The 25,790-nt window shown below is 52.0% G+C and overlaps 3 protein-coding genes across 6 annotated transcripts; 2 read left to right on the plus strand and 1 right to left on the minus strand.

The window, feature by feature from the left end:
- Nucleotides 1-1,117: 1,117 nt before the first annotated feature.
- On the plus strand, nt 1,118-5,829 carry IL27 (interleukin 27; the record flags this gene model as incomplete). Its single annotated transcript, XM_081255156.1, has 5 exons — nt 1,118-1,148; nt 3,218-3,366; nt 3,475-3,573; nt 4,455-4,613; nt 5,495-5,829. The coding sequence occupies 5 exons, from the start codon at nt 1,118-1,120 to the stop codon at nt 5,744-5,746; spliced, it is 690 nt and encodes a 229-aa protein (XP_081111282.1). The 3' UTR covers nt 5,747-5,829.
- A 73-nt stretch (nt 5,830-5,902) lies between these two features.
- APOBR (apolipoprotein B receptor) lies at nt 5,903-10,403 on the minus strand. Its single transcript, XM_081257624.1, has 4 exons — nt 10,216-10,403; nt 7,233-9,875; nt 6,879-7,141; nt 5,903-6,788 (listed from the first exon to the last, which is right to left on the minus strand). The coding sequence occupies exons 1-4, from the start codon at nt 10,270-10,272 to the stop codon at nt 6,719-6,721; spliced, it is 3,033 nt and encodes a 1,010-aa protein (XP_081113750.1). The 5' UTR covers nt 10,273-10,403; the 3' UTR covers nt 5,903-6,718.
- Nucleotides 10,404-10,687: 284 nt separating this feature from the next.
- On the plus strand, nt 10,688-23,172 carry CLN3 (CLN3 lysosomal/endosomal transmembrane protein, battenin). 4 transcript variants are annotated; one of them, XM_081257634.1, is made up of 17 exons: nt 10,688-11,156; nt 11,820-12,009; nt 12,203-12,325; nt 12,422-12,524; nt 14,931-15,027; nt 16,132-16,203; nt 16,616-16,695; nt 16,833-16,918; nt 17,548-17,620; nt 17,706-17,849; nt 18,675-18,787; nt 19,608-19,654; nt 19,775-19,843; nt 19,938-19,993; nt 20,132-20,225; nt 22,544-22,684; nt 22,791-23,172. In XM_081257634.1, exons 3-17 carry the CDS (start codon nt 12,280-12,282, stop codon nt 22,908-22,910), a joined length of 1,341 nt encoding a protein of 446 aa, XP_081113760.1. In that variant the 5' UTR covers nt 10,688-11,156; nt 11,820-12,009; nt 12,203-12,279; the 3' UTR covers nt 22,911-23,172. The 4 variants fall into 4 exon arrangements, with proteins under 4 accessions (XP_081113760.1, XP_081113761.1, XP_081113759.1 ...); XM_081257635.1 differs by lacking the exon at nt 10,688-11,156 and adding an exon at nt 11,464-11,818 and having other exon boundaries at nt 11,851-12,009; XM_081257633.1 differs by lacking the exons at nt 10,688-11,156; nt 11,820-12,009 and having other exon boundaries at nt 12,085-12,325.
- Nucleotides 23,173-25,790: the final 2,618 nt, after the last annotated feature.

Genomic DNA, 25,790 nt, shown 5'->3' on the forward strand with positions numbered 1-25,790 from the left:
TTCTCCCTGAAGATGGGAAATCCAGGGTGGGGCTGAGGGCGGGGCTGTGCTGGAAGGAAGATCTGTAACCAGCCCTGATGGCCCCTGACAGCCGTCTACAGAGCAGAAACACCAGAACTATCCTGGGACCTGGCTGAGCCCTGATCCTGACCTCAGAGAACCCCAACCTGGCCACAGACTGAGCCCTGACCCTGGTCATCAACTGAGCTCTCATCCCAGCCCAAGCTTGATTCCTGACCTGAGTCACAGGCTCAGTCGGAACCTTGGCTGCAGACTGAGGTCTGTGCCTCATTTGGACTGAGCTCTAAGCCCAATCCTAACTGGCCCCTTGCAGAGCCCCCAGGTCATTGATAGCTCTGACCCCAAACACAGGCAGAGGCAGGATGTTGGCCCCAGACAAAGCTCTGAGTCCAGCCCTAGACCAAATCCTGATCATAGTTATAGACTGAACGCTAATCCTAGATCTGCCTCTGGCTGAAGTCTGAGCTTGGCCCTGAATGAACGTGTTCTCATCCAGCCATGACCCTGACTATAGACTGAACTCTGACTCTGCCCAGACTGAGACCCCACCGCCTCACACAAAACCCCATCCCAGCTACCCACTGAGCCCTGACTTCCCTGGCACTCCCTCCCTCAGCCATCTGGTAAACCAGAAGAGAGTAAGGATGACTCAAAACCCCAAGTCCCCTCTAATGGGCAATCCCCTTACCTGGCCATCCGTCTTTTGAAGGACAGTGAGCTGGTGATGGCACTAGGATGATGATGACAAAGAAGAGAAACAGGAGGGGGTTAGAGTCTCTGGGATCTACCAGCAAGCAGAGCGGGGTGGCTCACCCAAGAGTGGGGAAGTGAGGGCAGGGCTGGACCTGGTAGAGCAGCAGGGAGTCAGGAGCTGGGATTGACCGAAACTCCAGCTTCTCACCACCCTCACTGCACCTCCCACCCCCTCTGGGAAGGGAAATCACATTTCCCCATTTTAGCAAGGGGTGGTGAGAGGGAAGACTGAGTGAACACAAAGCCGAAAGTACAAGCAGGACGGAAAGTGAAACCGGGCGCAGCCCCCAGTATAAGACTCCCCCTGCCCGGGAGATGGCTGTCCAAAGAGGCTGGCCCCACCATGGGCCAGATGGCAGGCGACCTTGGCTGGCGTGAGTTTGAGGCCAGGGCTGGGGTAGAGTGGTGGGGGGCTTGGCTGAGAGTGGGCAGAGGATGGGTGAACTTGCCTGCTGTGGATGGGCGCCTAGGGCTGAGGTGCTATTATGTGGGCAAGACTAAGGATACAGGATACAGCTGACTGGAGGATGGGAGTGAGACAGGCATAAACTGGGGAGAGGGGCTGGGGCAGAGGGGTAGTGATCAAGCCAGGGCTGGGCAGAGGATGGGGCAGGGCAGGTTGGTTGGCATGAATGGGGGGACAGGGTTCTATAGAAGGGTGGAAGTTTGGTGAGGGCTGGGCTGAGGATGGGAAGAGTTGACTGGCATGAATGGGGAGAGTTGGGCAGGTGCTTTGACCAGGATCAGGACCAGGCGCATAAATGAAGCGTTTATTTGGGGTGAATGAGCAGGGGCCAATCAGCTTGGCTGAGAACTGGGGCTGGCTATAGGAAGAACAGCAGGAGCAGGGGGCTGGGGCCAAGGAGTCAGCAGCCTAACGGTCAAGGGTCTGGAGTTTGAAGCTTGGAAGGAGGTCCAAGCTACAGCTGGTGGCTGAAGAGCTCAGAGGCTGGAAAGAGAGCTCTGGACAGAGGAGCCGATGGTAGGGTCAGAGTAGGGACCAAGGGCTGAAAGACGGGGACAGAACCTTCAAAGGCCAGGCGAAAGCCCCAGGATTGGCTGCAGAGGGGAAGGAGAAACCAAGGGAAGGGTCTGGGGGCTCCAGAGCTCAGGCAGAAAGCAGGGGGTCAGTAGGAGACGGCACAGCTCAGTTCTGGGTGGGCAATATCCACCAGGGCCTGGGGGTGCCCACCCATAGAGCTAGGAAGAACCCCAGTCTGCCTTAAGTCTCCAGGGTGCCAGAGCAGCCCCCAAGCCAGGGAGCCTGAATGCTACAGATTGCAGGCATGACCCACCACCTGTGTTAAGTCCATGGGGGTAGTGGAAGCGCCCAGAATCTCCCCTTAGTCTTTACAGAGAGTACATTTCGAGGAGCAGAGCCCAGGGCTTAAAGGTCAAGGATGGATCGGAAAGAGGCATGGAGAGAAGGCGGAGCAGGAATAGACTTCAACTTAGTGACCAATTTTGGTTTGGGTTTCGAGGAGAATTGTGTAACTCCCTAGCGATTGCTAGATTTCCTCTCCCTGAAGAAGAAACTGCCCTCTTCCCAGAGCTCCAGCCCCACTGCCCCTCTTCCTTCTTTCCAGGAAATGCAGGGCAGGAAGCACTTTCAGAAATCAGCCAGTCTGACTCCCTCATTTTACAGATGGGAGCCTGAGGCACAGAGATAAGACGTGACTTGTTCAAGGGAAGAACCCAAATCAGAAACAGAGGTTCAGCCTCCCATTCCAGACCCTCCTCCCTCTCCTGGCACCCCGTGTTCCTCCCACCCTGCAGAGTGATCTACCTGCCTTGGGGGAGGCTGGACCAATCTGTCCTTCTGACTCCCTGGGATAGAGCCTCAGCATCATCAGCCCACCCCTGGGGCCCTGGTTCAGGCCATCAGAGCCGCCTGGCTGAGCCCGGGGAATCCTTGGCAGAACAGACCGTGCCCACGCCAGGGGAGGTGGCGGTCTCCTCTGAGTTCCCTGGGGGAAGCATGCAGGCTCTGCATTTGGGCAGATCTGGAATCCCGTCCTGGTCCCCTCACCCTCTGGCTATGTGCCCTTGGGCAAGTCAACCTCACTGAGCCTCACTTTCCCCATCTGCAAAATAGGGAGAATAATAGCACCCAGGCTGCCACATACCCTTGTGCAGTTTGTTCACTGAGAAAGACACTTGGCCAAGGGACATAGTGAGGTTCAAGATCCGGCCCGAGATCTGCTTGCAAAGGCGGGCACTCTGTGCAAGACTGTGTCTGCCTGGGGGAAGGGGCACTTTCCTTTCACTGTACAGAGATGCCATATGGTGTCTCAACAGCTTGTTAGTGGCTTTGAGGGGTCAGTGAGATGACACACAGAGCGTGCCTGTAGCACAGGCTCAGAAAAGGCACGGTCCTTTCCTTTTCCTGAGTTCTTCTCCAGCTCTTCCCCTCATCTCGCCCACCCCCTCCTCATTGCTCCAGGGCTCAGCCTTTTGCTACTCTCCTTGCTCCTGGCTCGCGCTGGTGTCTGGGGATTCCCAAGGCCCCCAGGGAGGCCCCTCCGGAGCCTGCAGGAGTTGCAGAGGGAGTTCAAGGTCAGCCTGCATCTCTCCAGGAAGCTGCTCTCCGAGGTTCGGGTCCAGGCCTGTGACTTTGTGAGTCTCCCTAATGCAGCTGGCTCTGGGGATGGGAAGATCCCCAATCCCCTCGGGCCCCCACTAAAAGACCTTGCCCCATAGGCTGAATCTCACCTGCCAGGAGTGAACCTGGACCTTCTGCCCCTGGGAGAGCAGCTCCCCAACGTTTCCCTGACCTTCCAGGCCTGGCATGGCCTCTCTGTGAGTGGCTGACTGGCGCGGTGGGACAGGCAAACTGGGAATAAGGCTGGGTTGCAGGGATGGAGATAAAGTTGGGGATTGAATTGAAGATGGATTTGGGGATAAATTGAGGGAGAGAATCTGGATGTGGCTGGGTAGGTCACTGAATATAAAGATGAGGCTGGAATAAAGAAATGGCATTAGGAAGAAGGTAAGAATGAAGCTGAGCAAAGGAAAGATGTGGGGATGGGAAAAGAATGGGATTGGGGTTAGAGATTGGTATGGAGGAGGCGTGGAGTTGGTATTATGAGTGAGAATGGTAAGAGGTTAGGGATGGGAAGAAGGTTGGAGATGAGAGTGAAAATGAAGTGGGGGATAGAGAAAGCATGGGGATCGCTGGTGAGGATGGGATGGAATGGGGGTGGGTAGAGTTGGAAATGGGATGGAGAGATGGTGACATTGAGGCTGGACACAAGAAAGAGGGATGGAATTGGGATAAGAATGCGAACAAGGATGGGAAAGAAGTTGAAGACAGAATGAAAACAAGTGAGGAGATGGAGATGGGGCGGGGCGGTAGAGAAGGGAATGGAATGCGGTTGTGGGTAGAGAGTGACAGAAGGATGGAGATGGGGTTGGGGGTTGGAGATGAGCTCGGGTGTGACTGAAAATGAGGTTGGAAGAGGAGATGGGATAGAGATCAGAGACAGTGGAGATGGGAATGGTGATGAACATAGGAAGGGAGTAGGGATGGAGATGGGGTTAAGGATGAGAAAAGATATGGGGACAGAATGGGGATTGGAGTTCATGCTGGGAATGGGACCCAAATAGAGATGGGGTTGGGTTTGAAGTGGGTCATCCTTGGCCTGCAGGCCTTTCCTGATGCCTTCCCTCCCCTTCCACAGGACCCAGAAAGACTCCGCTTCCTCTCCATGGCACTTCACCCCTTCCATACCCTGTTGGGAGGGCTGGGGAGCCAGGGGTTCTGGACCAGTTCAGAGAGGTTGAAGCTGTGGGCCATGAGGCTGGATCTCCGAGATTTGCAGCAGCATCTCCGCTTCCAGGTAGAGTGCCCACCCACCCTCCTCGACCCCCAGAGACTAACACTCAAAACTGAGGCTCATTGGTTCCCTTTTAAAACACCCCCTGCCCAGAGGTAGGATAAGTCTGGAAGGAGATGCTCCAGATCCTCTGAGTGTGTGTGTGTGTGTGTGTGTGTGTGTGTGTGTGTGTAGGTGTACCAGGTCCTACCTCTGCCCCCTGAAACTCTGCCTTCTCTTGGGGTCTTGGTCTTAAACGAGAGAAGCCAGGACAGCATCTGGCATCAGCAGGCCCTACATCAAACAAAGTACGTTCCCTTCTCCCTCATCCTCTGACATCACCAGATTCTCCTGAACATTTCAAAGGGAAATAGGAATTTTACCCTTAATAAAAGAATAGAAAATGAAAACAGCATAAAAACTAACCATATCACCTTTCTGCCCATTTCTGATCTTAAGATGACGCTTAAGAGAGGAACTTCCAGTTCCCTGGTGGCCTAGTGGTTAGGACTCCAGGCTTTTACTGCCAGGGACCGGGTTCTATCCGTGGTAGGGGAACATTCCGAAAGCCCCATGGCACAGCAAAAAAAAAAAAAAAGAGAGAGAGAGAGAGAGAAAGAGAGGAACTTCCAGAGCCCCCAATCCCCTGGGCAATCCTGGATGAGTGAGAGCCAGCTCCATGAGTACCATCTTGCTCTGTGACTTCCATTTTTTTGAACCAAAAAAAAATCAGGCAGCTCACATGAAATGATGACATAATGGAAGATGCGAAGTAGGGGTTGTCCAGGGAAATCATGCCCCTGTGGTCTCTGATGTCATTCTGCACCACTGGGCACATAAAGAAGCAAGGATTCACTCAGGGTCTGAGGCGGGCCATTCTCTGACCCATGGGTCTCTCCCCACAGGTGCTGGCTGCAGGATTCAACCTCCCTGAGGAGGAGGAGAATGAGGAGGGGGAGGGGCTGCTCCCAGGGGCTCTGGGCGGCCCCTTGCAGATGTCAGCCCAGGTGTCCTGGCCCCAGCTCCTCTACACCTACCAGTCGCTACACTCCTTGGAAATTGTCTTGTCTCGGGCGGTGAGGGACCTGCTGCTGCTCTCCCAGGCCGGGAACCCAGCCCAGGCCTTGGGGTTCCCCACACCCAGCTCCCAGCCCTGATGGAGGGTGACTTCTTAGCCCCTTCCCTCCACCCATCAGGACTTGAGGACTGGAGTCTGGGCCAGCAGACAGGCTCTGGCTCATCTGCCTTAGACAAGGCACGACTCCACTGGTCTCCCGCCCCAGACCCTATCCAATAACTTAAGGCCCCTCCAGTCCTTGCCAGATATTTATTTCTTAGATATTTATTTATTGTTTAGAAAAATGGTTTATTTATTGTTTCGGGGACCTGCTAGTCATCCTCAGACTAGGCTGCCACGCTGGGTGCTTAATAAAGCACTCTCACCCTCTCTCTGCCTCGGCTTCTTTTCAGAGAAGGGGTGTCTGACATGCAAAGGGGCCCTGGAACAGAGTCTGCAGCTTCTGGTTACCCTGGACTCCCCTCTGACCTTACATTTTTGGGGTTCCTGGCCCACCTTCCCCAACTCTGGCTTGTTCAACTGGTGGCTGCCGTAGTAACCAGCAGAGTTCTGAGACTGAGCTCCCATGTTGGAAGCTCAAGGCAGCTGGTCTGCTTCTCTTTGATTGCAAATGGAGCGCCACTGGCCCTCCTGACCTCTTCCTCGAGGCCGGCTTCAACCCCAGAGGTTTGCGTTAGTCCTACACAGCTCTCCAGGGCCTGGTGGGGGGTTGAGAATGGGGGGCGTCGAGGAGTGGGCACAGTAGAGAGGGAAGGCCTTGGGGAGAACTGTCTCTGTCCTCACTCAGTCCTCCAAGCAGCTGAGACAGGTTGGGGAGGTAGGCAAGGCAGGCCATCAGAGAGAGATGACCCCAGCGAGGCAGTGGTCCACCAGCCACATTGGAGAGTCAGACTCCTTAAGTTCATGGTTCTCGCAGACATCTGGTTCTGTCTGCTCCATGAATGACACACCAAGAAACTAAGGCCCAGAGGGTGGAAAGGATGCGTCCAAAGCGGCAGAGGGAGTCAGGCTGAGCAGGGTTCAACCCAGCCTTCTGAGCCTCACATCCCAGTCACTGGGGCTTTGGCTGGCCCAGCCTGGCTTGCAGCTCCTGCATCATGCCAGGGTGTGCCAGGCCAAACCTGCAGACGGAAGACAGGCCGTGGGAGCTGGTGTCCAGGTGCCGTCAGCCTCCTCCCCATCCCAGGCCGGTCACCTCCCCCTGTGCTTACCTCTGTCCCAGGGGCCTTCTGGCTGGCAATGGAGTCCCTTCAGGGCTGGAGGAGCTTGGCTCCGGGGCGTGCTCTGGCTCGAGAAGTCTCTGTTCGGGGGCTACCAGCTCTTCCTCCGGTGCGGGGCTGGGAGGCTCCTGCGGTTGCTCAGGGACGGGGGTCCGTCGGAAAGAGGGCCGGGAGCGGCGCTGTGAGGAGCTGCGGGAGAGGAGGGCTCGGCTCCTCGGGACAGAGACGTCCAGGCGAGCCCCGGGGAGCAGGGCCTACAGGGAAGAGGGCACGGGCTACCACGGGGCTGGCTTCAGCTTCGAGATTCTGCTCTGTCCAGCCCAGGACCCTACCTGGAGCCCTCACCTCACTCCAGCTGCTGTGAGCATCCCCTCTGGCGCTCCCGGTGGCCTCCCCGCATGGTCCAGGCTCAGCCTCTGCAGGGTCCTGGTTGGTTGACTGGTCCTCTTGGCCCTGGACGTCCTCCAGGCCTTCTGGATCAATCTCCTTGGCCTCTGCCTTTTGGTCTCCAGTCACCTCGATATCCTCCACTGCAAGGGGCCTTTGTGCCTCTCCCTCGGGGTGCTTGTCCCCATGCTGCCCCTCACTGCTTTGCCCCTGCTCTGTCGCTTGCCATCCTCCAGCCTCTTCTTCCCACAGTGTGTGCCCTCCTGGGAGGCCCTCTATCCTCACCACCTGGGAGCCCGAGGTAACGCCATCCATCCCCCAGCTTCCTTCTGCTACTGCGGATTGCTCCACCTCAGCCTGCTGTTGCCCGGGCTCACCCTCCCGAGTGGCCTCAGAAGCCTCTGCTTGGCCACCTCTGCCAGGCACCTCCTCCTCTGCTGAGCCCTCCAGGCCAAACTCCTGCCCACCTGTTTCCTCCCCCTCTGCAGCCTCTACCAGGTCCTCACCTCCGCCGGCTTCCTCTCTCCCCTCTGAGTCCCAGTCTCTCCCGAATGCTTCCTCAGCCTCTCTGCCGGGCCTGTCCCCAGTCCCAGGAGCCCTTCCATCCAGAGCTGCCTTATCCTCCACGATCTCGGTAGCCAAAGAATTTGTCTCCATGTCGTCGCTGTCCTGGAGACTCGGAGCCTCCACCTCCAGCCTCCAGCTTCTCCTGGATGTTCTGTCTACCCCCCAGGGCACGGCAGACTCCACCTCCTCCTCCTTGGTTTCTGTGGCGTCTGACTCTCCCAATGACTGCACGGTCCCTGCTTCTGCTCCCTGCCTTCCACCCAGCTCCTGGGTCTCTGCTCCACGCCAGGCTTCCTTTACTTTCATCCACTCCTCGCCTGCCTCTGGGACCTCTGGTCGTGCAGACTCTCGGCCTCCTTCAGCTTCCGCCACCGGTGCCTGGCCTCCTGTAGCCTCCTCCTTCCCTTCTTCAGCACCTGCTTTTTCCTCCTGGGTGTTCCCTCTCTCCACATCCCTTCTGCTGTCTTCCCAGGCTTCTGCCACAGAGCTGTTAGGTTCTACATACCCCACGTTCCTGGGATATTCCTCCAGGCTCCTCTCTGTCTCCTCTCTGCTCAGGGCTGGAATGCTCCAGAGCTCTTCCTTACATGCCTGCCCTTCCTCAAGTTGCTCTGTGGGGGTCTGGGGGCCTCCCACCAGCTCAGGTTCTTGGCCTTCAGTGACCCTGTGCTCAAGGCCACCCCACCCCACCTCCAGTGCTTCTCCCCTTGTCTGAGCCTCTTCCTCACCCCTCTCCCTGCTGAACTCCTTCTTGGGCCTGGCCTCTGGGGTTGCCTCCAAGTCAACATCACCTTCAGCCTCATTTGCTACTTTGTCCTGGAGCAGCTCAGCCTCTGCAGCCCAGCAACTCTTCTGCTGTTGCTCGGCCTCCTCTGCCTGCACCACCTCCTTGAGACTGGTTTGAGCAGCCCTGATCTCCGAGTCTTGCCTCTCCACAGCCTCTTCCTCAGCCTGATCTGCCTGGCCCTCAAAGCCCTCCCCTCCCTCCGCCTCTGACTCCTGACCTTCCTCAGCTTCCCACCCTGCTGCCTGGTCCTTGGCCGCTTCTTCCACTCTCTCGGTTCCCAGGGCCTGGGTCTGTTTGGGGAAGAGGCTCACCTCAGCCTCTCTATTCTCATCCACTTCCTCCTCCTCCTGGTCTCCCTTGGAGGTCTCCTCTAGGGTCCAGACTCTCCCAGTACCCTCCGGGATCCTTTCTCCTGGGACTGCCCCATGTTCAGTCTCCCCAACCCCTGGGAGGTCAGCCTCCTCCCTGCCTGAGGTTTCCCTGTCCTCAGATCCTGCCCCTGGCTCATGTGTCCCCTGCGCCCTTGTGCTTTGGCCACCCCTTACCACTACCACCTCTTCTTCCCTCCCAGCCCCTTTGGTCCCAGGCCCCTGGATCTCCTCTGCAGCTGTCTCATCAACCCCCTGCTCTGACTCCTTTCTGTCCTCTGCCACCTTTTGCCCATCAACACTCGCCTTCCGCTCAAGCTCCTTGTGCCAGGTCCCTTCTGACTCCGCCCCTCCAGCCACCCCTGGCTCTGTTGTCCTGACCTCTTCCTCATCCTCCTCCCATTCCCAGGTTCTCAGTGTCTTCTCTCTCTTCACTTCCTGCTCATCGGGCTGCTGACTCTCCTGGGCTTGGCTACTCCTGTCTCGACCAGCCTCAGACCCTGCATCAGACTTCCTTCTGGGCTCCAGGGGGATACTTGGATGCTGGCATCTAGTGGTCGTGGCTGCCTCCCAGGCCCCAGTGTCCTGCCTATCTGCTTGAGACCCATGGGAGCTGCCTTGTCCCCCACCCCAGGTCTGTTCTGTAGCTGAGCTTTCCTCCTGGCATCTTCCAGCCTCTCCAGGCCCTCTCAGCCCTCCATCCCCCTTGCTTTGGCTGCCTCCAAGGCCCTCCATGGCCTCCTGGGCTTCCTCCTCTACCTTCCCCCCAAGGCTTCTTGCAGCCACCTCCCCCAGTTCCTCAGCTGCACACGCCTCCTTCCTCTCTGCAGTGGGGACATCATCTCCCATAAGGTAGGAGACAAAGGTGCTGAAAGACTCCTGGAAGAAAAGAGGGATGGGGACAAAGGTATTAAGGGGAAGCCCAGCCCTCTCCCTCGGGGCCCTGGGCCAGAGGGACTCGGGAGAAGGAAGAGGGGTTCTAGGATCTAGAAGGAGGAGGGAGACAGGATCTGCAGGAGGAGCAGGAAACGGCCTAGATTAGAGGTGTGTGGATGTGTTTGTGGAGATGAGGGGATTGAAATCCAGAGAAGATCGGGCTAGCAGGCTGCCTGATCGTGGGGAAGGAATCTTGAGTCTGAGGAGAAGCTCAAAGGGAGAAAGGAAGGTGAGGCCCGAGGGAGCAGGGTGAAAATCTCTGGCCTCTCTTTGCCCCTCTCACCAGTGCCCCCCTCAAGGCCTGATGCAGCCCAGGGAGATGTAGCCGGAGGAAATCCATCCTGTCTGTCTCTGTCTGTGTGTCCAGAAAGCTGACAATGATTGTCCCCACCCACCAAGCCAGTCTTCCCCACGACCCAAGACACTTCCTCTTCCCCTGTCTCTCCCTGACGCACCCCCACCCCGAGCCCTGCCCACCTTCTGCAATGCCCACAGCTGCTTCCAGCCCAGGCTGGGAAGTGGGTGTATATCACACAGGGGACTCAGGTGGTGTACATTCGGAGCTAAAGGGCAAGGGAGGAGGACCGTAAGGAAAAAGCGGGAGCAGGAGACCTCAGAATTGGGGAGGGGGGAGGGGGCATGTGGCAACTGCAGCTCAAGTGACTCAGGTCTTGTATTTACACCTTAGCCGTTTCCGTCTCCCCCCAAAGCCACAGCCTCTCTGTGAGAGGAAGCTGGGGTTTGTGGTTCCTGTTTTGCCTGGGGACAAGGAGTAGGAGTGAGGAGGGGGCTGGTAAGACCTCTGGCTTCTCATTTCAGGGTCATTAATGCTTCCCCAAGAGGAAGAAGGGGCTGGATTGGTGGCTCCAATGTCCATTCCTCACCTGTAGTCGTTCTTGCGAAACGAAACTTGGCTAAACTTTGTACTGTGGTTATTCACGTCTACCTCCCACCCTCCTTTGAGTTCCTTGAAGGTGGAAGCCATGTATGACACGTTGCTGAATTTCTAGAGACCTGCATGGGTAGTAGGATCCCATTTTTCATTGGTTGAGTGATCTGGGAAGCAGACAAAAGGGGGTACATTTTAAACAGCAGTCTGAGGGCCTGGTGGTGAGAAAGAGCTGGGAGAGGTGGGCACTGACTGTTGGAAGCCCACAAGAGAGATGAGCAGGGGAAAGACGTGATGAAGAAAATTCAGGATGTTGCTTTACCACCTAGAGGAAGGTAAGAGAATAATCGCTCCTTATCTGGGACTTTGTGAAGTGACCTTAATCGACACCTCTTCCTTGGGTCCCCACCCTGAGCCTCACTTTCCAAATTTCCAATCAGAGGAACTAGATGAGATCACAGAATCAGAATCTTGGGCCTTAGGATCATCTGGTCTAAGCACCCTTAATGCAGGCAGGAATCCTGCAGCAGCCAGCACCCCTGCCTCTGGTGCTCTATTTCTTATTGCCAAGTCTCTAGGGTCACCTTTAGGTCTAACGTTGTATGTTCATCAGTAACTTTCCTTTTTGTTTTCTCATCTGTAAAACCAGGGTTGAACTACTACCTTGGTTCTAAGATAATTTGAGAAAAGGGCTCTCTTAACCACGTTGGATACTGCCAACAGACAATTCATGAAATCTTTTTAGGTGGGTGTTATCTTTATATGCAGTTTCTAAAGCAATCTAAAGGTAACAGATAGAAATAAGAATGACCTGAAGCTGGCTGCCTTTGTTGTCAGCCAGAAACAGTACCGGCTAGGCAGGTGGCCATATTTATTTCCGGCAGTTGCAGAGGAGCTGAAGCCATTCGCAGCCATGATTAGTGCTGGTACGGTAGATCACGGCCTTGGGCGTCCCCAGCTAACGTCATGGTTCTTCTTGCTGATCCTACCCACCCCAGTTTTAAACGGGTGGTTCCAGGGTTCTCCCAGCCTCTCTCAGTCCCCCGCCCTGAAGCTGGGTAGGTCTAAAGAGAAGATCGAGAAAAGACCCGGAAGTGGTGAGGACTTTCAAGCACGTGATGAGGGACCCACGGGTGCTGTCACGTGACCCGTCGTTACTGGGTGCGGAAGGTTCAGGTGATCTTAAAGGTACAGGCTGCAGGGCCCTCTGCTTTAGAGGGGGCGGGGGCAGAGTCCGACGGGGGCGTGGGGGCGTGGTGGGGCGTACGAGGGCGCAAGATGGAGCCTGGGGTTAGGGCCGTGGCTCGTGGAGGCGCCAGTGCAGCGAAGAAGCCGGAGCTGGGACCGGCAATGCGGTGTTGATCCCTCTCACCTGTCGTAGACCCTCATCCGCCTCATCGGAGCCAACTCTGAACTCTCGCTGACTTTGGACCCCTCGGGGGACCTGAACTTGATGCCATGGGAGGCTGTGCGGGCTCTCGGCGGCGCCTTTCGGATTCGGAGGGTGAGTATTCCTGCCCACCCTCACGGGATTGACTTCCTCGGTCCCGGGAGAACGCCCGTTGGCCCATCGTGCACCTGAGAGTGGGGTGGGGGTCAGGCCCTCTTCTTTTCCCCCTTCCAGGAGAGGAGGCCAATCCGGCACCTAGGCCCCCGCCGCAGGACCGTCAGGGCGCCCATTGGAAGAACGCGGTGGGCTTCTGGTGAGTGGCCTGAAGAAATTAAAGTAGGGTGGGAAGAGGGAAGCAACAAGAGGGGTGAGAAAAGAGAGTTGAGCTTCCAAAAAGGAGCTGAATCCACAAAATATCTACTGAACCGCTTGGTTTGCCCTGAGGCCATGTGTAAATTTCCCAAATTTCACTCATTCCCTTATCACCTTCACCTTTTGGCCAGCTTCTCATATGACCTGTAGGGATATTTTCTTCATGTTTTTACTCCAACCAACTCAGCCTTTATTTTATTTTTTCATGAAAATAATATCTATTTAGATTCAGAATTCGTGTCTGTGAAATTTTCTGTGTGACCATTTCTGAGATGAATATCAGTAACAAATCATTTAATTTCTAGACAAATCTCAGTGTCATCGGTTATCTTCTTGATTTTAGTTTCTCTGAATTTTCGTTTCCTCATCTGTAAAATGGGATAATAGCAGGCGACTTGCCATGTTGTGAGGATTTTATTTTATTTTATTAATATTTATTGGAGTATGGTTGCTTTACTATGTAGTGTTAGCCTACACTGCACAACAAAATGAATCAGCCATACACATACAGATATCCCCTCCCTTTCAGACTTCCCTCCCATTTAGGTTACCACAGTGCATTAGGTAGAGTTCCCTGTGCTATACAGTATGTTCCCATCTGTTGTCTATTTTATACATAGTATCAATAATGTATATGTGTCAATCCCAGCCCCCCAATTCCTGCCTCCCCACCCCTTTCCCCCTTGGTATCCATACATTTGTTCTCTACATCTATGTCTCCATTTCTGCTTTGCAAATAAGATCATCTATACCATTTTTCTAGATCCCATATACATGCGTTATTATATGATACTTGCTTTTCTCTTTCTGACTTCACTTTGTATGACACTTTCTAGGTCTATCCACATCTCTACAGATGACCCAATTTCGTTCCTTTTTATGGCTGAGTAATATTCCATTGTAATTATGTACCACATTTTCTTTATCCATTCCTCCATTGATGGGCATTTAGGGAGCTTCCATGTCCTGGCTATTGTAAATAGTGCTGCTATGAACATTGGGGTGCATGTGTTTTTTTGAATTATAGTCTTTTCTGGGTATATGCCCAGTAGTGGGATTGCTGGGTCATATGGTAGTTCCATTTTTAGTTTTTTAAGGAACCTCCATACTGTTTTACATGGTGACTGTATCAATTTACACTCCCACCAACCGGGTATGAGGGTTCCCTTTTCTCCACACCCTCTCTAGCATTTACTGTTTGTAGATTTTTTGATGATGGCCATTCTGACTGGTGTGAGGTGATACCTCACTGTAGTTTTGATTTGCATTTCTCTAATAATTAGTGATGTAGAGCATCGTTTCATGTTTTTGGGCCATCTGTATGTCTTCTTTGGAGAAATGTGTATTTAGGTCTTCTGCGCATTTTTTGATTGGGTTGTTTGTTTTTTTGATATTGAGCTGTATGAGCTGCTTGTATATTTTGGAGATCCAACTCAGCCTTTAAATTTGTAAATACATGTACTTTTTAAAAGAAAACTATAAATCACTACTCTGGATGGAAAGCCAGTATTTTCCTAATGCAAGTTTAAATAAATGCATCACTACCTTTTAAAAGTCATCCATCTACCTCCTAAAATCATTGGAATACTGAGCTTTGGGAAATACTTCTAGCACTAACCTAAACATCAAGGACTTGGGTAACAGATTGGGTTGGAAGTGAGGCTCTCTCTCTGAGCCTCAGTTTCTCAGCAGTAAAATGGGAAGAGCAGCAGTACCACTTCAGAGGCTTGTGAAAAGGACACATGATATCCTGGGGCTGGGTCCTGTTCCCTTCCCATCACTGACGGCAGCTCTGGGAGATGAGAATAAGTGAACCAGATCCTTCATGGATCATGAAGGGTATTACCTTGTTTTGATCTCTATAGGACTCTGTGAGATAGTCAGGAGAGAAATTTGGATCCCCATTTTACACATGAGTAGACTGAGGCCACTCAAGTAGGAAGTGGCAGACTTGGGACCTGAACATAGTCCTTTGGGTTTCAAGACCCCAGTATCTTTCTACCATACCACAGTCAGAGACAGTGGATCAGTGGATGAGAAATGCCCCGGGAACTGAATCATGGTGGGAGCTTGGAGGAGAGAGTCATCAAGGATAACTTCCTTCTCTTCCTGGGAGAGGTCTCAGAGATTAGATATGAACCTAAGTTTGTTGTTCCAAGCCTGTATTTCTAACCTTCTCACTAAATGGGGATGGGGTCTGGCGATAGAGAAAAAAGAAGGCACAGGAAAGGGGGAGGTTTGGTGCTAGGACTGTGGATAGATTGTATATAACTATATGTCTATTCTTCTATGTCAATTATATCTCAATAAAACTGGGGGGTGGGGGGATCTGTCCTGCTCACTTCAGGCTCCTGGGCCTCTGCAACAACTTCTCTTACGTGGTGATGCTCAGCGCTGCCCATGACATCCTCAGTCACCAGAGAGCACCTGGGAACCAGAGCCATGTAAGTGACCCTCTCTACCACCACCACCATGTTTAGTCCCTATGGGAAGATGAGGGACTCACCCTTGGGCAGAAACCCACTTGAAAAATTCATGGAATGAGGTGGCTAAGGGGTGGGGCAAGATGGCTAAAGTTCCCAGACCTCAGAACAGGAAGGGTCTTTAAGAATCAATTTGTTCTTATAAAGCAATTGCAAACTCAAACGTTGGCCGGGTGGGACTATGGTCTAAGGCATGTTTTTTTTTTAAATTAATTAATTAATTTATTTATTTATGGCTGCGTTGGGTCCTCGTTGCTGTGCACGGGCTTCTCATTGCAGCGGCTTCTGTTGTTGCGGAGCACGGGCTCTAGGTGCGCGGGCTTCAGCAGCTGTGGCTCGAAGGCTCCAGGGCACAGGCTCAGTAGTTGTGGCTCACGGGCTCAGCTGCTCCACGGCATGTGGGATCCTCCCGGACCAGGGCTCGAACCCATGTCCCCTGCACTGGCAGGCGGACTCTTAACCACTGCGCCACCAGGGAAGCCCTAAGGCATGGTTTTTTAACCCCAGCACTGTTGATATTTTGGGCTGGAAAATTCTTTGTTGTGTGACTTTCCTGTGCATTGTAGGATGTTTAGCAGCATCTCTGGCCTCTGCCCACTGGATGACAATAGCATATCCCTCACCCTCCAGTTGTGACAACCAAGAATGTCTCCAGACATTGCCAAATGTTCCCTGAAGGGTATAATCATCTCTGGTTGAGAACCTCTTGTCTATGATGAGCTGGAGGATGCAGGCCCAAGGGGAACAGCTACCACCTTGCAGGTCCAACAGGGAATTTGGTCCAAGAACAGATTTTTCTGGAAACCCAAATTTTTTAAATGAAAGTTCCCGAGTGTGTTACCCAAATAAAGTCCACTTACAAGGCCATCTTTGGCGTGTGGACCATTAGTTTGAGACGTCTATGGAAACCTCCCCTTCCCCCTTGTGCACATAGAGGAATTGAGGTCTTAAGAAGCCAGTGCTGACCCAAGGCCATCCTTCAAGTTAGAGCAGAGCTGGGAATGGAGCCCTGCCCTGTTTGTCTGCCCTCCTGCCTCCCTGGGTGACTTTCTTGTCTCCCATCAGGTGGACCCAGACCCAACAGCCACCTCCCATAATAGCTCATCTCGATTTGACTGCAATTCTGTCTCCACAGCTGTGAGTACCCATCTGGTCCTCCCTTTACCCTTACTCTGGGTCTATAGACCCCACCCACACCCCCTCAGCACCCAGCTGGTACTATCATGACTCCACTAATTAAGACTGCCATTTACTGAGCCCTTTCTGTGTGCAGCATATATTAGCTTATTGAATCCATACAACAGTACTGTGAGTTAGGCTCTGTAATCATCCCCATTTTCCAAATAAGGAGACTGAAGCTCAGAGAATGTGAATACCTTGACCCACAGCTAAGGAGCGTCAGGCCTGGGACTGGAACTCAGATCTGTGTGACTTCAGAGCCTGTGTTTGTAGCACGTCTAATGGGCTGGTTTCTATCTTTCCTTGGCCACTTGGTTGGGAGGGTTGTCCCTGGGAAGGTCTGGGGTCTCACTCTGTTCTCCGGTCCCAGGCGGTGCTCCTGGCAGACATCCTTCCCACCCTCGTCATCAAATTGCTGGCTCCTCTTGGCCTTCATCTGCTGCCCTACAGGTCTGGGTGGAGGTGGCGGGAGGAAAGGCAGGTGGGATCTGAGAGTGGGGAGGCTGGGAGAGCAGAGGAGGTGGCAGGAGGGCTGGGGAGCTGAGAATGGCAGGTGACCATCCCCCCCGGCCCACATCTCCCTTCAGCCCCCGGGTGCTCACCAGTGGGATTTGTGCTGCTGGAAGCTTCATCCTGGTTGCCTTTTCTCATTCGGTGGGAATCAGCCTGTGTGGTGAGTGTGAGGTTTTGTGTCAGGTGGGGGGTTCAGAGGAACTACAACAGAACATTGGTGGGGGTAATCTCCCCAGCTTCCCAGAGGAGAGGGATTATTTTTGTAACCCCCGAGAAGCATGCTAAGACTGTCACAATAGGGGACGGGAGATGAGGTCGATTTGGAGGGGTAGGCGGTGGGAAAGATGGGAGGAAATGGACAGATTAGATGGAGATCAAGATGAGCAGTCACCAAGCGTCTGTGATGGAGGTGGAGGAGGCATCAAGGATGAGTTCTTGGGAATCCCCCGGCGGTCCAGTGGTTAGGACTCGGTGCTTTCACTGCTGTGGCCTGGGGTCAATCTCTGGTCGGGGAACTAAGATCCCGCAAGCCTCGCAGTGCGGCCAAAAAAAAAAAGAATTAGTTCTTACTCCTGATTTGATAACTGGGCAGATGGAGGTACCATTCCCTATGAGAGGGCATGCAGAGGAAGGGGTTGGTTCTACTTCAGATCTGGAGCCCAGCCTATCCAAGGGATCTGTTTTTAGCCCCTCTGTGCGGATGCAGAGGAGGCTGTGGCCACACCCCTTAGGGGATTGGGGCTACTGGGGAAAGGCTAGGTAGGTATGGCCATGCTTGTCCTTCCCCAGGTGTGGTCTTGGCTAGCATCTCTTCAGGTCTGGGGGAGGTCACCTTCCTCTCACTCACCGCCTTCTACCCCAGGTAAGCAGGCAGAACAGGGAGTGAGGGGAGGGGGTCCCACTGCTGGCTTTGGTCCTTCTTTGTGCTACTGTGTTCTCCTTCTCAGGGCTGTGATCTCCTGGTGGTCTTCAGGTACTGGGGGAGCAGGGCTTCTGGGGGCACTGTCCTACCTGGGCCTCACCCAGGCTGGCCTCTCTCCCCAGCACACCCTGCTGTCCATGCTGGGTATACCCGCACTGCTGCTGGCCAGGTAAGCGGCCTGGGCTGGGAGGAAGAGGGATTCGAGGAGAGAGAACTTGATCACGATCCCAGTCTTCAGATCCCTACAGCCATGTGGGGGGATGTGGGTTCTGGACTCCGATAGGCCCGAGTCTGAGTTCTGGAGCTGCCACTTGTTAACTGTGTTGTATGGGGCGAGTTACTTTACGTCTCTGACCCTCAGTTTTCCCATATTTCAAATGGTGGTGGCTTTCCTTGCTTCCCCGTGCGGTGACATGCGTGAAGCATTCATTACAGTGTGGTTCCCACAATGAGAGGACAAGGATAGACTCTGTTCATTTTGTGTGTATTTTCATGTGAATTAGGAAAAGTTTCAATTGGTCGACCAAACCTGTGATTTCACAGATTATCGCTTAGGATAAGGCCATGTAGAAAAAGTGAATCAATTGAAAGGGAAATATTAAATAAAAAATATTATACACAGAAGGAATGTGGATATGGCAAATATCATGAAGGCAAAACATAAGTGACCAAACTTTGGATACTTCTGGCCTAGCACAAAATGAACACGTGATAAATAGTAGCTAGAGCGATTATTAGAAAAACAACAACAAGAAAACAGGGCTGACACGCTTGGTGTGAGCCAGGAATCAAAACGAGGGCCCATGGATTAGAAACAACAAGGAGATACATTTCAATTCCAGAGAAAGAAGCATTTTTGCGCAGTTGGAGTTCTCTGGCCGGGGATGGAGGGCCTTGGTGGAGAGAAGGAATGAGGGGGGCTGCCCTGGGAAGAAGTGGCCTTTCCAGCCCAACAGAGGCTCTTCAATCTTCTTTTCATTCTGTCCACTTCCAGCTATTTCTTTTTGCTCACGTCTCCTGGGCCCCAGGACCCTGGAGGGGAAGGGGAGGCAGACACGGCAGCCCGGCAGCCCCTGATAAACAGCGAGGCCCCAGAGTTGAAGCCAGGTAGGAGACACAGTGACCGTCAGAGCGGTCACTTTCTCTGAGTTTCAGCCTTTTCCTCTCTACTGTGGGCAGTCAGAAGAGGGAGTGGATAGGCGTGCTGGTTTATGGTGAGAGCCAATCACATTCATCTACTCAGGAAATACTCACTGAGTACTGACTATGTGTTGTACCATTCATAAACAAATAACAGAATCCGAAGCACGTTGTTTTCACACGTTGATAAGTACTAGAAGAACATAACAGAGTGATGTGCTTAGAAATGACAGATGGGGGGGACTTCCCTGGTGGTCCAGTGGTTAGGACTCTGCACTTCCACTGCAGGGGGCATGGGTTTGATCCCTGGATGGGGAACTAAGATCCCACATGCTGTGCAGTGCGGCCAAAAAAAAAAGCAAGAAATGACAGGCCTTTTTGAGGACATCTCATAGGGCTGAAATATGAATGACAAGGAGTCAGCCCTGTGCACATCCAGGTGAACAGGTTCCAGGTAGAGGGAACAGCAAGTGCTAAGGCCCTGTGGTGGGAATGAGCTTGGGTGTTCAAAAACAGAAAGAAGGGCCCACTGTGGCTGGGGTAGGGGTGTACCGCCATCAAGCTATACAAGAGCCATGAAGAAGTCTCATCTAGTTACTTTTTTTTTTAATCATGGTGAAGTATCCATACCATGAAGTTTACCAATTTAACCATTTTTAATTGTACAGTCCAGTGGCGTATGTGCATTCACACTGTTGTGTTGGCTGGCTGATTCTTGCACACCAGCACCCCTTTTCTGAGTCAGTGTGCCGACCTCACCTGCCCTTCTCTCCCTGCCCCCCTGCAGATTCCAGCTCACACCTGTCCCTTCAGGAAAGGTGGACCGTGTTTAAGGTAATGACAGAGTGGTCCAGTGGTTAGGACTGGATGCCAGGCAGGGTGGTGGCTCTGGCGTGTCCCCTGCGGCCAGTGTTCGTCTCCCAGCCTCCCTCTTATGTCTCCTGACCCTTCCAGGGCCTGCTGTGCTACATCGTCCCCTTGGTGCTGGTTTACTTTGCTGAGTATTTCATCAACCAGGGACTTGTGAGTGAGGGCTGCCGGGAGGGGTGTGGAGATAGTGATAAGGGTGGGGACCCACACATCCCCGTCCATCTCCCCCGTCTGGTCTTTGCTGCAGTTTGAACTCCTCTTCTTCCGGAACACGTTCCTGAGCCACGCTCAGCAATACCGCTGGTGAGAAAACTGAGGGTGGGTGGCAGCACGGCAGTGGGCTGGGGGACGGGCCTTTGATGATAAGGACTGGGGTTGGGAGGGGCTGCCCTGCCGAGTAGGCACCAGAGGGGCTTCCTCTTACTCCCTGCCCCCTTGAAGGTACCAGATGCTGTACCAGGCCGGCGTCTTTGCCTCCCGCTCCTCTCTCCGCTGCTGTCACATTCGCCACACGTGGGCCCTGGCCTTGCTACAGGTACTGAGCCCCTGGCCCTCACTCTCCGCCTGCCTTGGCTCCCAGCTTCCCTAGGCCCCGATGCTTCCCTCCCTCAGCAGGGGTTATTGATTGCATACCGTCATGTTCTAAGCACAGGGAACAGAGGCCAGCAGGGATCTGTGTAAAATGAGTGGCCTCAGGAGCCAGGCAAACCTGGATGCAGATCCCAGCTTCTATACTCAGTAGCTGTGTGATTTAGGGCAGGTCCCCGAACTCATCTGAGCCTCAGTTTCCTCATGTAATAAATCAGGCATGGTTGTAAGAAATAGAAATGCGAAGAATGAAAGAACAAGAATCTGTATTGAGTCTTAATCAGCTAGAAGCACTTATTTAATGATTATTTGCCCAAACCTCATGCAGAGAGGCAGGCTTTCAAATAATGTTTTCAACAATAAAGAAAATGTTCAGTTCTTTTATCCTGGATGGTTAATTACAATAGCATCAGTGACATTGTAGTCAACAGGTTATTTATCTCAAGGCTGGTGAGCAAATTCATGGCAAAGGTCATGTAAGTGATGAAGCTTTAAATGAACGAAAATACCTACAACAGTCTAACAAAAGGAGTTTTATTTAACCAGCATTCATGTTTCATTGTCATATGTCTACAGCCACTGAAGGTAACTATTAAAAAAACTTCAACTCTTTTTTTTTTTTTTGGAAAGAAAACATGATTTTAAACATTCATGTCTTCTTACTTGTTTCTAAATGTCAGAGTTCTCGGTGGTCAGACTTGAAAACACTTTAAAACAAGTCATTGGCGACCTCCAAATTATTCTCGGTGACTCTAATATCCCTCTGGGCCATAATCTTGGGACCAGAAGGGCATATAAAAAATCACCTTTAAAATAAAGCTTCAACTCTTACAGGAAAGTTCTTTGCCCTTTTTAATAATTTTAACTCAATTCTGTGATAACAGTATAGAGAATTAGGGTAGATGACACTTTAATGTCATGTCAACAGCAGGCAAATATCCTCTAACTTTTCTTCCTTATTTGTCTGAGCAGGACTGCCACCCCAGGGCTTTGTACCCGCAAAGTCCCAGATTGTATCAACAATTCTTTTTTTTTTTTGACCGCACCACACAGCATTTGGGTTCTTAGTCCCCTGACCAGGGATCGAACCCGTGCCCCCTGCAGTGGAAGCACAGAGTCTTAACCACTGGACCACCAGGGAAGTCCCTGTATCAACAATTCTTAACTCAGGGTTCTTCATTAGATGCCACTGAAAAGTGTAGCTTATGATTTTAGCTATAATTTTAACCAAGGCTGCTTCATAGAATTAGCAGCTTATAATCATTTAATTCCATTACAGAAAGTGTCTGGCCTAATGCTCCAGATGAAAGCATCTGCAGTGTTTCTAGGGTCATATTAGTATTACCAGGGTGTGTTCTTTTAAGTGCAGATCTCTGAGCCCACCTCACTCTTCCTGAATTAGAACCTCTGAGGGCAAGGCCTGTGTAGGTAACAAGATCCACAAGTGATCTGTGTGTACATTAAGCATGTGAACCACTGGGGTGGCCTACACACTGGGGAGGCAACCCTGTGCGCTGAGGACTGGGACAGTGGGATCCCCTGAAGGACTGGGGCACAGAGAAAGGGACCTACACCCTTGGATGGGGTCAGCGAGCCTTCTTAGAAGGCGTGGGAACATCTAAGCCACGGTTTCTCAACCTTGGCGTTATTGCATTTCGAGCTGGATCCTTCTTTGTTGTGAAGCTGTCCTGTGAGCTGTAGGATGTTGAGCAGCATCCCTGGCCTCTGCCCACTACATGCCCGTAACACCCTCCCTTCCCCGTTGTAACAACCAGGAACATCCCCAGATGTTGCCAAATGTCCCCTAGACAGCAAAGTCACGCCTAGTTGAGAACCTCTGGTCTCACCATAGCCTCAGTTTGGTAAAATAGAGGGGAACCTCTCCATTCAGGGAGACTTTGGGAGGAGGAATGAGATCATAGGAGTGAGAGTGACCCTGATCCAAGCTGAGCTGTGAACGGTGGTGACTAGGGGAGCCCAAGCGGGGGAAGGTGGGATAGCATCGCAGGCGGTAGGAGTGACACGGGCAAAGGGAGGAGGGGAGGAGACCCCCAAGGTCTAGGATGCTGGGATGCGGTAGGGAGAAGGCCTACCCCAGATCCCAGGGTCTGGTAGGCCAGCTGCGTGTTGGGATTTGATCCAGGCCTGTCAGCCCTCACCCTCATCAGCATCTCTCAGAACCGGGGCCCGCTGGATGGGATGGCACCTCCCTTCCTGCCCACCTCTGGTCCCAGGCTCAGCCCTCCCCTCCACCTGCACCCACAGTGCCTCAACCTGGCCTTCCTGCTGGCAGACGTGTGGCTGAGCTTCCTGCCGAGCATCTACCTCGTCTTCCTGATCATTCTGTATGAGGGACTCCTGGGGGGCGCGGCCTACGTGAACACCTTTCACAACATTGCCCTGGAGGTCAGCACCAGTCGGTCGAGGGCTATGGGTGGGTGGCCTCTCTTGGAAAATGCCAGGCAGGAGTAGCTAGGACTGAAGCCTCACCCCTGCTCCCCACCCTCCCCAGACCAGCAGTGAGCACCGGGAGTTTGCCATGGCAACCGCCTGTATCTCCGACACCTTGGGGATCTCACTGTCAGGGCTCCTGGCCCTGCCTCTGCACGACTTCCTCTGCCAGCTCTCCTGACACTCTGACTCCTTGGAACATAGGACACACTGACCTGGGCCCACACTGACAGGTGGGCAGGTCAGACCGACCCCAGGCCCACAGCCCAGAGCCCACCCATGAGCTCTGCCCCCAGCCATCCCTACACGGCTGGGATGTAGAAAAGTGCTGAGATGGTGTTCCCCTTTGATGGAGGGGCAGCAGTTTTCTTCCACTCCCAAGCTGCTTTTGGGGAATTTCTTGGCATTATGCCTTCAGAATAAATGCCTATTTTATCAATTGACTCTTGTGCCATTTTTCTTTCTGAAAAAACATTTTCTTCTATTATAAAAGCAGTAAGTTCACTTTGGAATATATACAGGAGCATGTAAAGAAAGTCTTTCAGCAAATTGTCTAGTCTTTGAGGCTTTGCTTATTTGTTAATTCCTTTATTCATTTACTCATTCATTCACTGTGTGGGACAATCTATATGCATTTTTTTCCCAACATGTAAGTTTCCAAACCTACAGAGAAGTTGAAAGAACTTACACAATGAGTACTGATGTATGTACAACCTGGATTCTACAATGAATGTTTTGTTCTAGTTGCTTTGTCGTGTAGCCAACCTTCCACGCAAATCTATCCTTTCCTTAGTTCAACTTATTTTTGTGATGCATTTAAAAGTAGGAGGTTGACTGCAATACACCTCCCTCTAAATGCTTCAGCATGCACATTTTTACCTAGAATCCAGTCTATTTTACAAGTCCCTTTTTTAAAAAAATTTATTTATTTTTGGCTGCATTGGGTCTTCGTTGCTACGCGCGCAGGCTTTCTCTAATTGTGGCGAGCGGGAGCTACTCTTCGTTGCGGTGCGAGGGCTTCTCATTGTGGTGGCTTCTCTTGTTGCAGAGCATGGTCTCTAGGCACTCGGGCTTCAATAGTTGCAGCACACGGGCTCAGTAGTTGCGGTTCGTGGGCTCTAGGGTGCGCGGACTTCAGTAGTTGTGGCGTACAGGCTTAGCTGCTCCACGGCATGTGGGAAGTCCCAACAGTACCTTAAAAAAGGACTTGTAGGGGGACTTCCCTGGTGGCACAGTGGTTAAGAATCCACCTGCCAATGCAGGGGACACGGGTTTTAGCCCTGATCCAGAAAGATACCACATGCCACAGAGCAACTAAGCCCATGCGCCACAACTACTGAGCCTGCGCTCTAGTGCCCGTGAGCCACAACTACTGAGCCCACGTGCGACAACTACTGAAGCCCACGCGCCTAGAGCCTGTGCTCCACAACAAGAGAAGCCACCGCAATGAGAAGCCCACGCACTGCAGCGAAGAGTAACCCCTGCTCTCCACAACTAGAGAAACCCGCATGCAGCAACGAAGACCCAACACAGCCAAAAATCAATCAATTAATTTTTTAAAATAAGGTACTATTTATATACTGTAAAATACACTATATATATTTAAAGTAACTGAGGTTGGCTTAGCATTATTTCCCATACTTCACTGTTAACCGTCTCTACCATATTTGTGATATCTGTACATAGCAGTACATTTGTTAAGATTTTTTGGGAATTCCCTTGGCGGTCCAGTGGTTAGGACTCTGTGCTTCCACTGCAGGGGGCACGGGTTCCGTCAGGGAATTAAGATCCCATGTGGTGCAGCTAAAAAAAAATTTTTTTTTTCATTAAAGGGAATTTCCTGGTGGTCCAGTGGTTAGGACTTAGCACTCTCACTGCTGAGGGCCTGGGTTCAATCCCTGGTCAGGGAACTAAGTTCCCACAAGCCTCACAGCATGGCCAAATAAATACTTTTCATTAAAGCAACTAACTTTTAATAAAATTCACTCATTTTAAAGGGAAACGCTGTTACTATTGAAATCATGAGCTTGGAATGCTAGTTATATTTATTTTTTCTATGACACATAAAAATAAATACATAGGACTTCCCTAGTGGTCCAGTGGTTAACACTCTGAGCTCCCAGTGCAGGGGGTCTGGGCTAGATCCCTGATCAAGAAACTAGATCTGGCGCAGCCAAATAAATATTAAAAAAAAATACATAGCTGTTGGAGTGTAAAATGAACATTCAGGTACTACCCCCTGAGGCTACCTCATCTTTACCGGTGATGCTTGTGGCCCACACTCAGGGGAAATGCTGACACAGTGCTTGATAGCATGCACTTTGGCAGTGGAGAAACCCGGTTTTGGGGTCCCAACTCTGCTATTCAGTAGCTCTATGATCTTAGGCAAGTCTCTCCATCTCTCTACACCTTAATTTCTTGACGTGTCAAATGGGAGTAACAATAGTATCAACACAGCATAAGGTGGTTGTGGAAATTACATGAGCTCCTGGGAAACCATAGCACTCAGTATATGTTAGCTTAGATCATGCTATGGTTTGAATCCCGCCTTTACATTTTACATTGCCTTATGCCAGTGGTTCTCAAACTTTAGTGTGCACCAGAGGGCTTGTTAAAGTACAGATTGCTGGGACTTCCCTGGTGGTGCAGTGGTTGAGAACCCGCCTGCCAATTCAGGGGACACGGGTTCAATCCCTGGTCAAGGAAGATCCCACATGCCACAGAGCAACTAAGCCCATGCGCCACAACTGCTGAGCCTACAAGCCACAAATACTGAGCCCGCGCACCTAGAGCCCGTGCTCCGCAACAAGAGAAGCAACCGCAATGAGAAGCCCGCGCACCACAATGAAGAGTAGCCCCTACTCACAGCAACTAGAGAAAGCCCATGCGCAGCAGTGAAGACCCAGTGCAGCCAAAAATAAATTAAATAAATAAATAAATAAATAAATAAATAAGTACAGATTGCTGGGTTCATATCCAAAATATATAAAGAAGTCATACAATCCAATAGCAAAAAAAAGGAAATAATCCAATTTAAAAATGGGCAAAGGAACTGAATAGA

This window comes from Mesoplodon bidens, assembly GCF_964165515.1.
Source record: "Mesoplodon bidens genome assembly, chromosome: 15".
Classification (NCBI taxonomy): domain Eukaryota; kingdom Metazoa; phylum Chordata; class Mammalia; order Artiodactyla; family Ziphiidae; genus Mesoplodon; species Mesoplodon bidens.

What these genes read in the sequence shown, in the direction of transcription:
- APOBR (XM_081257624.1), bottom strand. Translation starts at nt 10,272, where the DNA reads ATGGATTTCCTCCGGCTACATCTCCCTGGGCTGCATCAGGCCTTGAGG. An exon ending in AGGCCTTGAGGGGGGCACTG is followed by an intron (nt 9,876 to 10,215) that starts GTGAGAGGGGCA and finishes CTTTTCTTCCAG; the next exon opens with GAGTCTTTCAGCACCTTTGT. An exon ending in AGAAGGCCCCTGGGACAGAG is followed by an intron (nt 6,789 to 6,878) that starts GTAAGCACAGGG and finishes TTCCGTCTGCAG; the next exon opens with GTTTGGCCTGGCACACCCTG.
- CLN3 (XM_081257634.1), top strand. Translation starts at nt 12,280, where the DNA reads ATGGGAGGCTGTGCGGGCTCTCGGCGGCGCCTTTCGGATTCGGAGG. An exon ending in GGCCCCAGAGTTGAAGCCAG is followed by an intron (nt 18,788 to 19,607) that starts GTAGGAGACACA and finishes GCCCCCCTGCAG; the next exon opens with ATTCCAGCTCACACCTGTCC. An exon ending in AAAGGTGGACCGTGTTTAAG is followed by an intron (nt 19,655 to 19,774) that starts GTAATGACAGAG and finishes TGACCCTTCCAG; the next exon opens with GGCCTGCTGTGCTACATCGT.